At 35.8% G+C, this 14,483-nt stretch overlaps 2 protein-coding genes across 2 annotated transcripts in view; one reads left to right on the plus strand and one right to left on the minus strand.

Moving 5' to 3' along the window:
• The window catches only part of LOC124116967 (F-box/LRR-repeat protein 5-like), a 79,595-nt gene extending 69,537 nt beyond the window's left edge, over nt 1-10,058 (minus strand). Inside the window, exon 1 of the mRNA XM_046478627.1 lies at nt 9,927-10,058. Within this exon, the coding sequence (XP_046334583.1) occupies nt 9,927-10,013 (87 nt within the window). The 5' untranslated portion in view covers nt 10,014-10,058. The remainder of the gene's footprint in view (nt 1-9,926) is intronic.
• On the plus strand, nt 10,053-12,045 carry LOC124116968 (protein ATP6V1FNB-like). Its single transcript, XM_046478628.1, has one exon. The coding sequence runs from the start codon at nt 10,172-10,174 to the stop codon at nt 10,742-10,744; it is 573 nt and encodes a 190-aa protein (XP_046334584.1). The 5' UTR covers nt 10,053-10,171; the 3' UTR covers nt 10,745-12,045.
• The last annotated feature ends 2,438 nt before the right edge of the window (nt 12,046-14,483 follow it).

Consider the following 14,483-nt stretch of genomic DNA (forward strand, 5'->3'; position numbering starts at 1 on the left):
AATTGTGTTCATCAGTGTTCATTGAGTAATACGTTGAACGTAGTAATGTTTTGGACTCCAAGCAATTTTTTTTACATGGATCGTTTGAGCCTCACAACCAGAAATATTATTAAAAAACCACTATCGTTCATCACAATTAATCTATCCAATGCAGTCAATCACAGTCTGCAGTGTTATAACAATTATATTGCTGACGAGGTGTAACACACTTTTAATTTCTTCCTTCAGAATAACATTACACTTCATTTATTGGGAAGTATCTTTCTTAGTGTAGGACATGCCATTGGTTATCGCCTGCATAATTCAGTGTATTTGTCTTGCATTTTCTGACTTGAAGTTGCTGTATGCTGGATGCTGCTTCATCTTTTGGTTGCTGTGCAGCAGAAATTCACTCCTGCATAACCAAGAAAAAAATCATTCAAGTTCTGCACATGGTTAACAGAGCAACAACATAGAACTAAGACATCAAGTACATGCACAGTGTAAAATTACCATTGTCCAACACCAGTTTTATTCATCAATGGACTTAACAAATCATATTTACATAATTTGGTAAATAAGTTCACGCATATCACTGTGAGTATTCATATGGAATACTAACAGAAGTTACTTGTTGCACAAACCTGAAACCACCTAAGACCTAGAGGTCTTCAATTGAATTATGCAAGTAAAAGAAGAAGAAGAAAAATTAACTGACATACTTTCATTATGACCATGATAATGTATCTTCGAATGGAATTCGAAATTAAAGGATATGTGCGTTTTACAGGTTGGGGTTTGATATATGTATTTCAAATACTAAAAAATTATGGTTATCAATATAATGTATTGATATGGTTTCATTGTTATTTGATTAACTATTGAGTAATTTGTATTTATGTTTATAATAGAAGTTTCACATATATTCTTTTTTGGTGCATGTTGAGAGGACATTTATTTAATTAGGATCATTATTTTTTGGATCAGAATATTTACAGGCAGGGCTAGAAAATCCCTTTGGCATGCAGTAATGACTGCCATTCATCCAAAGTACAGTAATTAAACTTTTAATTATTTCAATGAACCATTTTTGAGTGTTTGTGTGTTTGTGTGTGTGGGTGTGTGTGTGTGTGTGGGTTCTTAATTTCTGTCATCCTGTACATGTAGATGAGAGTAAAATTTTAGTGCAAGCCTACCAAAGTGCAAGAAATAATACATCTGCATGTTATCATATCTATTCATATTTAATATACAAACTAATTTTGATAATTACACAACAATTTATGCACATGCTTACTACATTGCTCGGTCATAAAATAAATATTTAAAAAATATATTTCTAATCAAAACTAACAAATTTCATAATGGAAAATTATTTACTTTATAAAGGTGTGTGACAGAGTGAATATGACCAAATATAATGCATTTTTAAATTTAAGTTTAAAACATATGACTGGTTTATTAAGTACTATAATTACTAAAAAATTAAATTAATAGAATTTCCTAAAATAAATTTCAAGCTTAAAAATATATTCATAGCATAGATATTCCAAATTTCATCCCCAAATGTGGCCAAATAATTCATTGCCTATTCAAACTGTCAAAGGCACGTCTTCCATGACGCTGTTTATTCTGTCAGATACCAAAATTCCATGGTACGTTGGGGAATGTGGCCTACCTATTAGTAGTTGCATCTTCATAAAAAATCTAACATCACATAAACATGTAACACATCCTCCGTAATCATAAAACACTGTCCACTAAGACTATAGTTCTGCACTGGTTGTTAAAATTATTTTAAAGGTAAAGAAAAGAACACATACCTCTACGAACGGTCCTATGGTTGTCAGTCAACAGCAGTAACAACCAAACATGGTAGTATACTTGGTCCCGTCTACAGAGCTAGCTTTGGCGGTCGCGCATTTCGAAAGCAGAACTAGTTCATGAGTACAGTAGAACACGTATATATATGAACACGGGTATAACGAACACGGATATAGCGAACAAACGGATACAACAAACTGTTAAAAAATCCCCGATTTATCCCCTATATAATATCATAAAAAATTTACGTATATAACGAACTCTCTACTGCGAACTAACGGATACAGCGAACTGATATCTGATCACTGACAAGCCCATCTATCACTAATTAGTGACGTGTATAGCGAACTGAGAAATCTCACTCAGTGTCAAGTGTCAGTGGAAGAGGTTACGAGCTGCCAATCACCAAGACGTAGAGGACGCCCTCTTCAAATGGTTTCAAGCCTTGAGAAGCAAAAACATTCCGCTTAGTGTTCCGTTACTGCAGACCAAAGCTGACGAACTTGCAGTGAAATTAGGCCATGAAGATTTCAGTCTAACACTGCAATTACGTGTATTGTGATTTGTCTTATCCAAGATGGCGGACGTTTCCGAGCGAAAAACGTGTATAACAAACTGATTTCTCTGGTCCCTTGTAGTTCGTTATATCCGTGTTCTACTGTCGACTGTTCTACTGTATTGGCATGTCACCGGAAATGCTAGTACCAGAAGTAGTGCTTCGCGAGACTTATGGGCCCAATAGAAGAGCTAGTCCAACCAGAGTTATTTCCCCTTAGTGTATGTTACACAAGCTTCTCACAGCAATATCCCGTTCGCAGAGCTCTCTATACTATTGCTGCCACCAGTCAAAACTCCCAAAAATGATAGATAACCACAACCATGCTTGGAGTTGAACTCGCAACCGAATGACTGTTATGTTTACAAACAAGTGACTGTTATGACACCGAAAACACTTACCCCTGCTAAATTACTTTCTTTCTTTGTCAATTTGAATTTCTATTTCATGAAAACTATCATGTAATTGATATAGTAAGAATGTAAGGGAGAAGTTGGTTGACTTTCCGATAGTCTGCAATCTCGAACCAATCTGATTATACAAACAACAAAGTAAATTCATCTCGAAAATATGGTCAGTCGTAAACCTTTTCAAAATGAACTATGATGGCATTCCCAAACATAAACAAAAGTATGAACGTGACTACATTTGGGGTTAGAGGGCAAATTTCACGATTCTTGTAATGGCCGAGCCCACACTGGTGGCAGCGATGTTAACGAGAGTGTAATAAAGGTGTCACGTGCTGGGAATAAGCTTGTATGTTACACTAAAACATCTCCAGTTGCTTAAGTGATCTGATGAAACCTGTTAACGGCCCTAGAATCTTTTATGATAAATCAATATCGAATGAATATAATCTTAAAGTTTGTGAAAAAATGGCAATCAACTTTTTCTTGTGAGTTTAGTTGGAAAAAGATATTTACTGTTCTATAAGATGTAAGGATGTAAAACTTTTAGATTTTCAATACAGATTTCTACATGGAATTATCTACACAAAGAAGGAACTATTAACAATGAATCTTGTAGACAACAGTGTATTTAGCTTTTGCAATGCTGTCACTGAGGACATCATCCATGTCTTTTGGGAATGTAGTGAAACTAAACAATTTTGGAATGATCCCGAAATCTGATTGTGAGTTGCAATCTTTTTGGTTGTCAATGTGACAATGTTTTTTCCCAAACCTTTACATTTTAAAAGAGTGTATTGTGTCATTCTATACAATCCAAAATGTTTTTGACGGAATACTGAATTACTCTCCAACTCTCGGAACAATAAATTAAAAAAATACAACAACAAAAAAAACCTCTAAACTGGAATCCCCAAGGGGGAAACACAGCCAGAGTTGGGAGGAAGCTTGTCCAGTAGTTCTTCAAGATTCTCACTTCATACTTCTACCCGTCAAAACAGACTCCTGCAAAGATGGTCCAGCCATATTTGGTAATAACGGTTGATTTTTCAGGTCAACATGGACCACCGTCAGTCAAAATGGATCAGATTGAAAACAAAGACAATGTATTTAGTCATTTGCAAAGGATATTTTAAGTGGATATAAAGTAGAACAGCAGCTGACGGATAGATCCTGATGATTACATAAAGCTGGTTACAAAAAGTGCTTCTAGTTAAGGGGCAGATGAACAGTAGAGCACACAGGCCAGGCAATGCACGAACCAAGTCAATGAGTCTGACCACCAACCAAATCCAATTAGTTGCCTATTATGACAAGCATGGTAGGCTCAAGACCAGTTCTAATCTGGGTCTTCAAGGGTTTTATGAAGTTGTGGGGCATATGAAAATTGGAGCACATATTGGTGTTGTTGGTGCAATTTCTGAAAATAACGTAAATACAAACTATTGAATAACATTTTTAAAAAATTTAAATTTAAGAGATTGAAAACACACAGCCAAAATTAAACTTAACACCAGTGATAACTAGTCAGTGTAATAACAGGAATAACTTGCTAATTTACAAAAGAGAACAAATTGATGTAACTGAACCTGAAACTGCATCCATAAAACATGATCGTTAACTATTATTCTCAACACTAACCATGCTGACTATAACATCTCCACTACTTCTTAATGATGTTGATCTTCAAAACATGTCAGCGCAAATTTACAGTTTTTTAAATGTCTAACAACTCTGAACAAAAATATATCGGCCTATCCCATCTTTGGTACCAAGGGGCCCATATATATAATAAATAAGACAACAAATTGCAACTCAAAATTAATGACATTGTTATATAGTCTGAATTAAACACGTAAAATGTGAGTTGTCTTTGTTTGCAGTAATGAAACTTTGTGTTTATGACTCCAAAATGACTGTGCAGTTTCATTAATGCGAACAAAGACCACTCGCATTTTTCGCATTTAATTCCGGCTTGCCTTATATTCACGACTTACAGTACTTATTTAATAATATATTGAAGTTGTACATAATAAATAAGTATACATATATAGTTACATCATATACTTTAAATACATTTGCACACTGCTCATTTATTTGAAGTCCAATGTAAGTCATTACTAAATAATACACAGCCAAGAAGTAATATGAATTACTGGGTGCAGGCTATAATGGCACCTCCGCAAAACGTCTCTGATTTCCTCTGGCGAAAACAGCATCTCTTTTGTAAAAAAAGCTATCAATAGTCATATGACAAGTGCACCTCATATTTTTAATAATAAGAATGTTTGATGTCATAGTATATGCTTTTTTCTTTGGTGAAATTCATTTATTCTTTATTTCTATATTTATCATTGTCATATATCATCCACAAATGTCATTGTCATCTATCATTTTCTCAGATTGTTATATTCCATGGCATTTTACAACACTGTCCCAAAAAATATATTTAAAAAAATACAGATTTATATAAAGATATTTTACTTTTACTATTTTCTGCTTCATCTGTTCATTTTTCTTCTGTATCTTAAGATTGTAAACTAATGTCAAAGTCTATAACAGGACTTATGCATCTTGCACAATGGAAGAAATTTCAAAGTATGAGAAAATGCTAGTCAAACAGTCCAACAGTTAAAGCATGTAATGTTTCCACAATAGGTTTAGTTGTGCCTCCCAATTAGAAGTGGCAAGTAAATTGGAGTAGAGGTTAATTTCTTATCTAAACATGCTTTAAAGGGACAGGACATCAACCGTTCTGAAGCTTTGTTTGTAAACAATAGCCGTTAACCTCCGAGCTTACTCAGCTTTGCTCGGATTATTCCACAAGACAACCATTAATATACTGTCCCTTTATGATTAACATTTCACCAGTATTTGTGTTTTAGTGAACATGTGAGTATAATTTCTTTTACTACTTGGTTTTGAAAACCAAGGTGAAAAAAATAATTACAAGGTGCCGACAAGAATGCAGTATTATACCGTCCCCTTCCGCCATTTTGGGGGCCTCACTAAAATAACAAGGGTGTTTCGGGGGCTTGCCCCCAATAATCTTCCCAGAGAATCTTTAGAATACAGTACTACAACTTCTCGTGAGGACGATCTCTACCGTAGGTCACATGACTCAAAGACAAGCAACCAGTTTTTGTGAGAATCCGTCGGATGCGAACTCGCAACCTTCGGACTGCTAGACCGACAGATAACTGACTGAGCTACGTCCACACTGTAACATTCAGTGCAAATTTACCGCGTCATGCCTATGACATTATGGAACTGAACAAAAAGGGTTAAATAGGTGACGGACACTTACGAAGGTTACGGGTAGGCATGGCGCCTCGTGACTTTAGTCTACGGACACTTACAAATGATCCCGATGCCATTTGGCACACTCGTCCCATTCCGTAATCTACAAGGTACCGAGTGGTGAGGAATGGTCGAACTTGCGAGTACGCATGAATGATATATGGTATTAAATAATTCTTCGGGTGATTTTTGTTACAGAAAAGTGTTGTAGGGAATACTGTAAGGATGATGTGGATAATTGTAAGGAACGAGGGAGGCATGAGCATGGCTAGTTATGACACAACGGTGCGTTTGCTTTTGAATCAGTACTGAAAAAATATAGCCGGTGAAAGTGGCTTGTGTGAATGTTCAAGGACAGTTTCCAGTAGCCAAAATACTTGACATAAAACCATTTCATCCTTTTTACTTGACGTTTTTGTGTGAAGAATATTAGGAGCCACTATAGAATCTATAGCCTAATAGCCACTAAACGGGTACCTAACCCTAACAATCATAAAGGGTTTGATTGATTTAAAGGGCTAAGGATAGAGTTCGGGTTAACCTACCTAACCTACACTGGTGACATTTGTATGTGTGCAGCGCCAATATAATATCCCACTAATAAACTACATCCTTGTGCATAATAATGAAAAATAATTACTTGAAAAAATAATATATGCATATTAGTTCCCATATATAACCATGTTAGCCACCTGAATTCTGAGAAAAACAAAATATAAAATATATAAAAAATAAAAGTGCTTTGGTAAACTAGCACTTGCTCTAAAATGTGCCGCCTCAGGCTATATTTAATAAATAAATATTCAAAACTCTCAACAACCGCTGTGCGTATTCAATGACAATGCGTAAAAAGATGATAGATCACTGGGAGGAGCTTATGCACACTCGATGACCCCTGACGTCACAGGGCATTGTTTAGCGGGTGTGACTAGCAACAAAATACCAAAAATTACGTCATAGGGTATTGTCACGTGTTTGAAAAGTTTGTGGTACTGTATTCTAAAGGTAGGCCCTGGTCCCCACCCCACGGTTTTCAAATAGTGATGCTGTTGCATGCTGATTAATTAGCAGCATCAAACAAACATGGCAGAAAAGTGTCCGGTATAAGGTATGTGTACCAAAGTGACGTTTTCGCTGGCAATTATTGCGAGGCAAGGTTTCGTTGCGTTTAGCTATAACTATAGCTAATAGATATATTTTATATGATAGTACATATAGGTAGCAATGCTCATGGCAAGAGGAGGTAACTCTTCCTGCAATTATTCTCAAAGCTGGTTTACCACACCTCAGAGGGTCGGTTCAAAATCCCATCTCTACACTCATTGATTAATGCAGAAAGCGGGAAAATCAGCGTACATCACAAACTAGGGTAAAGGTGGCATGCGTATTTCATAAGCTGCTATTTTTAGAATTTTCTTCGAAGTTGAGTTACTTTGATGAAGTCAACAGTTATTCTTAAAACTATCAAAACAGCCGAATACGCGATTGTAAATAGGTTTATTCTCTTCTGCAATCATTTGTTATAATTTTCAGTGTGTTGTAGATGTAATTTATTAGGGACAATATATAAAAAAAATAATTAAATCGGACCTCACCCTACTTCTATTAGCGGTATGCAGTTTTTACATTACTACGCAGTTACTTCCCTTCGGACATGTTTCACAAACACTTCAGTATTAGTTTTTAACAATCCTCGTAATTTGAGGCAGTAAATATAAGAATGTTATATTGGAGAATATATTTATGACATTTGGATATTTTTTGTGTTGACAGTTTTAAGTTTTAAAAATACTAAAATAACTGTCAGGCTGAACCATTTCACATTGTCAATGTCATGTGTTTGTGACTGAAACATGTTTATTATCAATAAAGATCGTAGTTTTAACGTAGGTAGGAGGAACAATTATGATGTCATGTATATGTGTTACAAAAAGTAACTAAATATATGCTTTAATTAATGTAAAGTACAGTGAACTTGTATGAAACATTGAACACCAATGTGAATCATGGGGGATGGGGTGGGGCAAATTGGATGATTGGAATAATCTTCTTGATACTTACAGAAAATTGAGAGATTGTGAATCTGTAACATCAATTTATGCTCAATGTTTGTCAGAAAATAACAAGGTTGCACAGTGGCTTCATGATCATTTTGAGTGTGAACTTAGTGAGTGAAAAATTTCTTCAAGAGAAACATTGCATCACTTGTTCAATTCAGCAATATTAGTAGTAATAGTAGTGGGTCTGGTTCCTTTTCATTGCTGAGATCAAGATCCAGAAACATAGCATTGAAAAAGCAAAGAAAAAGTTTGGAAAATAAGCAGTAAAGTTTGAAAATGTTCCCATTACTTGAACAGTTGCAACTTATTGACAGCATGAAAGCACAGCTTGATGTGAGTGTAGCTCCGACTAAATTTCAAACAAATGGGTTAGTATTTGAAATTCACAAATTTGCCCCCGGAAACCGTCAAATGTTTGCTGCGTGGGTTGGACAGGTTTTTAATGTTTCCCTTCAGCAGCTTAATTTTAATGCCTTAATGAATAAGTTTCACCGAATACAGCAAGAAGATAAAAAGAAAAAAAGGACAAGTTAAGGAAAAATATAGAGCTGAGCATTTCATTGTGCCAGTACAAACTCCTGAGCGAACGAGGTCAGATTATGACATTGCAAGGGCTTGGACTTGAAGTTAATAGCCTGAAGGATGAAGTAAGCAAGTGATATCTCTAGAAAGGGAAAATTACAATTTAAAAAGAAAATTAAAAAGAGCCACTGATGAATTTGCTGTAAAGAGACAGAAATTGGAAAACCTTAAGCCAAATATGAGAGGAAAATATTTCAGCCTTAACAGGAGAGAAAAGAGTGCCCATGCTCAAACTAAAACCAGCCTGGCCAAAAATGCTTCATAAGTCAAGAAAATTGGGAAGGAATTTGAATACAACCTACAAGAGCTGAAATCTTCAAAGGAATATATCGAAATGGCAACTGAACCTTTGGAAGATTGTATTTGCGCATTGGAAGAGGCAGCACAAAAGGAGAAAAGCATGAAAAATGACTTGGAGTACTGTGAAGAAAGTTTAATACGGACTCCTTATGTTTCTTTTCATATTTTTTTGTTGTAGGTAAGACATTTCAAGCCCATACTGACAGGCACAGTTGATGCTGTACTAGAAATGGTGCCTGGAAGCTCAGATGTGTCATAAGTTATTAACTTACCCCCCAACATGGACATTTTCGCCACATCCCAAAATTCAGTTTAGATGAATATGCACCAAATTTGGCCCTGGATTACTGCTGTTATGCCACTAAAATAATATGGTTTAATTCAAATAAACATTTTCTTAAAATGTTACCCATTTTCATTTGTTGCCATTTTTTAGACCAAAATGAAATTTCTGGCTCTCCACGGTGATGTCAAAAAGAGCTTTTCTGAAAGTTAATCGGACAAGTGGGAGAAATACCATCCTATGATATGTATTTCTGAAGGATTTCTGAAGCTAAATCAGTGATTTGTAAACACAATATGCAAAATTCTAAATTTGACTGAGCATTGCTAATATAGGCCCTAATCTATATTACATACAATATGGGGCCAATCTTCTTGACCATTAACTCTCACGGATCTAAGCTTCCAGCCCATAGTAGATTAGCGTAGGAATGTACCACACAGTGTATAAACACAGCCCCGTAACAACCTTGCTAGAACGTATTCACCATTATAGCCAGAAGGGACTGGGCGACTGAAAACCGAACGACTGTCAAAGCTTAGCGAGACGTGACTATTCCACGTGTGATTGGGCCTATAGTGTCAAGTGACAACAGTGATGGTGTGAATGTAAGAAAGGTTGGACTTAAACGCTACCAGATCTAAATACTTGTGGACCAGTTCTTTCATGCGTGAGTGGGGAACCGTGAAGACATCAACTTCCTCTGGCCATTCAGGCGCCATTTTGTTTCAAACGGGAGATGAATGTGTTCTCGCGAGATTGTGACGTAGTGCTACCAGGGCAACATACGACGCTAAAGGTAACGAGGGATCGAAAACTATAACTATTAGTAAGCTCATCGGCAGTACACATCAGTAATAGGTTGGCCAAAGTATCAAAGATGGCTTGCAGAAATCCTAATTTTTCAACTCAGCACCAGAACTTTCTAACTGAGTCATATAACAAGGAAAGAGATGCACGTCTGAAATGGTTTTTCAAGAGTGATAAGTCGGAATCGAAGAAGCCCAAACAGTTCGATGTTTTCAGACGAAAAATCGAAGAAGGGTCTAAACCATCCGAAGCGTTATTACAGAGGCTGCCAACAATTGTAGGTGAGACTCGATATAATAAGAAGAAAGCTAATCTAGTTGACATGATGGCAGAACGTGCAACCACTTCCTTGAACCCTGGATCAGAAATGAGACCGGTAACACCCAAAACAAAATCAGGCTTGTATGATGGGTTTACAAAAGAAGGAAGGGGTCGGTACCAGTACTTGGAGAAGAGGTATAAGAAGATTCCTGAACAAAAGTACGATTATCCTCTTCTCAGCTCATGGGAATACGGATGGAGACTTGGAGATGTGATAAAGAAAGATGCAATTAAAAAACCAGCCCATGGTCGCACAAGAATTGTTGCCGACACATTTTACACAAGGAATGGAATTTCCAAAGATACTTCACTGAAGGCTTAGACATCTAGATTTGAATACACTTTATCTTTGTGTGCGGTCGATCATCTTATGTGTTTATTCACCCACTCAGGTGATCATATTTTGCTCAGTGAGAAGAGATATCTTTTGAATCAGATTCTACAAATGTGATTGGATTTGTTTCATGGACACTAATTGATAAATGTAACCCAAGACAAGATTCTGAATGTTTCAACAACCCTTTATTGTGAACTTCACAATGAATCAACTTTTATCAAAGTTATTGTGAAATGGTGTTTGTAATCATGTTAATATTTGATGTGGGTCCTTCATTATGTTATAAGAAGCTGTGTGTACACGAAGTACTGAATATACTGATTTATATAATTGCACAAATGTGTTTCAACTGTCTTGATCACAGATTTTCATTCTTTCTGTGCAGGAAATGTACTTGTTTTAAATTGAATATGTCATGGTATTAAAGTTTGAGAGTGAATTATCACATGAACATAGTTGGACATATTTATGCACTTTGCTTGTGTTAAGGAAACCATTGTCTGGGCTGCAGGTCATTGAAAGTTGTTTTTTGTATTTTGGGTTGGCAACAAAGATGAAAATTTTGCTTAATTAATTATAACATTGAGGGTGTTCGCTTTGTATTTCTCACAATTTCAAATTACAAGCGATGTCAGTTTTGCTATATCATTTGTTCTGGTAAATACCATAGAGCAATGTGAAATTAATTTGTCATGTTATGTAACTGTAGTAGCTAGTATGATTGTGTTGGAGGTTGTTATTTTAAAACTAATTTAATAGGAATTCTCCTGTTTGCTCAAACTGAAAAGTCTTGCTGAGTTGCTGTTTGTATTTAGTTTGCAATATATTTCTCTTAAAACTCAAAGATTCTGTGGTGATCTTGTGTGATCAGGTTCTATTTACAGTTTGTTATGAGCCATTCATTATTTTATGTACGTAGAGTATTGACATGATTATTTGAACAGATCTGACTGTCCTGTAGCTGACTGGTTGTCTGACAACTTCTGCACAACTATTTAGATCAATGTATTTTATATCCTCTGTGATATTGATTATAATGATGCACAATTTAGTGTGATATTATTTTTGTACATCAAAGTATTGCTTGACTTATCAAGCCTTTTTTGCTCACCTGTGTAGGTGCTTGCTGTCACACATATAATATGTGTAACAAAGGTTACCTGGTCTGTCTATATTATTTATTTTGTATGGGATGACCTGATATACACTATTGCACATGATTAGCCAAACTTACTTTTTAAGAAAACAGTATTGAACAAGAACTGTAAATAAACAAATGTCCTAGATTCTATTTTTATGTTTTTTTCTCACTGTAAGATAACATTTTGAAATAGCCTTATATAATATCAAACTTACTATTCTAACTCTAGTCAGCAATGTCAGACTGATACAAACTTCATAGATTAGATTGTTTTGTTTGACCTATGCCTGAAGATGAAGGTAGCTGTGGGTGGTGAGGATGTAAGACATTTTTGTTTATCACACAGTTTACAGATATTTAACTCACCTGACTAAAAATCCAACAAGCTTATGGGAGCTTGCTTGTTTATCTAGTGGCAGTTGTGTACATGTAAACCACTTTTTTCTGATCAAGCTGAAATTCAGCATGCTTGTTAATTCTAACAAATGGTGACATCTGAATTAGGAGGTGAGGTGAAATGGGGTTTAAAATCGGGTCTAAGATTAATGCACTTATATAGCGATGTGTGTGTGTGTGTGTGTGTGTGGCTGCTTGTACTAGTCGGGCTGATGCCGATTTATAGCGCTAGCACACTGAGATACCATGCTGCAGTGTAACATGAATTCCCCACTCAGACACAGTATACTGACTCCGAGCCAACCAGTCCTTGTTTTAGCCCCTTAATTCTGAGACAGGGTAACAACAAATACCATCTTGTAACGTCTTTTGGTATGACGAGGCCGGGGATCGAACCTCGGACCTTCCGCTCTCTGGGCAGACACTCTACCACTAGACCATGGAGGCGGTCCCGAATTAGGATATAGTTTGCTCTTCCCCAATGTGAAGTGTAATAAAGTTTAGTTTTGCCCTGAGCTATTAGAATTAAAGTATGACATAATAGTTTTAAAATTTAAGACAAACTTTGTGTTTTAATGGAGATGTGTTACAAAGTAGATCTGTAATAACCAGTGCTTTAAATTGAAAATCTTGACACTGAAGAGACAAAATATTTTTTATTATATACACAATATAATCACCAAAATATGTGTAGTTTCAGGTTAAATACATCTATAGCTGGCTAAAAAGATCCATTATTGGAATTATCGTCCATGGGAAGAAATATCAATGATTATTGATATGACGCTTGTGTCATCGATAATATCTTATACAAACTATTGTGATGAAATAAAGTTTTAATTTACCGAAGCAGATTTGTTTTTGACCATTGCCAAAGAAGGCAACTGAGTTTGTTATATCTTAAATGTCCACAATCTCATTAAAATCAGATCTTAGTTTTTGCTACCGCTAAACAAAGATCCGAGGACATCCAATTACGGGTCACGTCAGAACGACCTTTCGCGAATTTTGATCGACCAATGAAATGACTGACAAGAAATCGACATTAGCCAATCAGAAGGCAGCTTTCTCGAGCTTTACAACTGGCGACTACGCTTCGAAACATATTTTGAGGTATTCTCGATTATACAAATTAAAACTGACAAGAAGAACATCCTGGAATCGTTTATAGATGGCCTAGATTGTATGGATATTATCATAAGTAGTATAGGTAATGGCGATTCTGGATCACTTCCACTGGAGCCAGATTTATATACCTATACCACCACTACAGGGGGAATTTTTTATGTCAAAATGATGATGCGATTCAACGATTGTCATGAGACTAAGTTAAATTGGCTCTAGCTCACCACTACCTGGAGCCAATCATTGATACCATAGAGGGAATTTTTAGTACAAAAACGATGATGAGACTAAACTAAATTGTAATGAAAATATTCTCTATTATTTTTATTCATACGTATACCATTATTTTTAACAAAGTGATATTCAACATATTTACAAAGTTCTTCGTTCATTTTTCTAGGAGACCAGACTATATACTCTTCTTGGTAATTGGAAAGAAACAATTGTAACTTCTTTCCGCTTGTATACATTATCTTGTAAGTGTAAAGCGTATAACTTGCCATCAGTACCGGGTTTACCGAATCCTTCTGTGTCTCCGAGATTGGAAAGCGCAATTGTATTACATTGTCTGAGTGTTCCAGGCCCTGATGAATCAACCATTATTTATAATATGGAGTGTTACACTCAAGTATCCTACATGTACAGGTTGATGTTTTAAATCTAATACAGAAATTTTGAGATCTGAAATAATACCACGCTTTAATTTTTTATATTGTAATGTTGAGAAAGATTCCGTTCTACCGCTATTGTATTTTTCATCTTTGACTGGAATAGCTCTCAACAGAGTAGAAGGACTTTCTAGTTGAATATTATCCGTCGTGTTTATCTGATCAAGATGGGTCCACAACACTTTATAGGGAACTAAATCGGGCAATTTATCTCCATGCGGTGGTGTGTTGGGATCTATTATTATTCCTCCCACGTGGCTTACAAATCCAAGTGTTTCTGCTAAGTTCTTTACAAGAAATATTTGCTTTTCTCCAGCGCTTAAAATCAGCATCCAATTCGACTCATTTTGTGTGAGACTAGCTCCCAAAGGCTTAAGAATTTCATGATTGAGTG

This window comes from Haliotis rufescens, unplaced genomic scaffold (assembly GCF_023055435.1).
Source record: "Haliotis rufescens isolate VD_foot unplaced genomic scaffold, xgHalRufe1.0.p SCAF_22, whole genome shotgun sequence".
NCBI lineage: Eukaryota > Metazoa > Mollusca > Gastropoda > Lepetellida > Haliotidae > Haliotis > Haliotis rufescens.

Coding starts and splice junctions, on each gene's coding strand:
- LOC124116968 (XM_046478628.1), top strand. CDS start 10,172: ATGGCTTGCAGAAATCCTAATTTTTCAACTCAGCACCAGAACTTTCTA.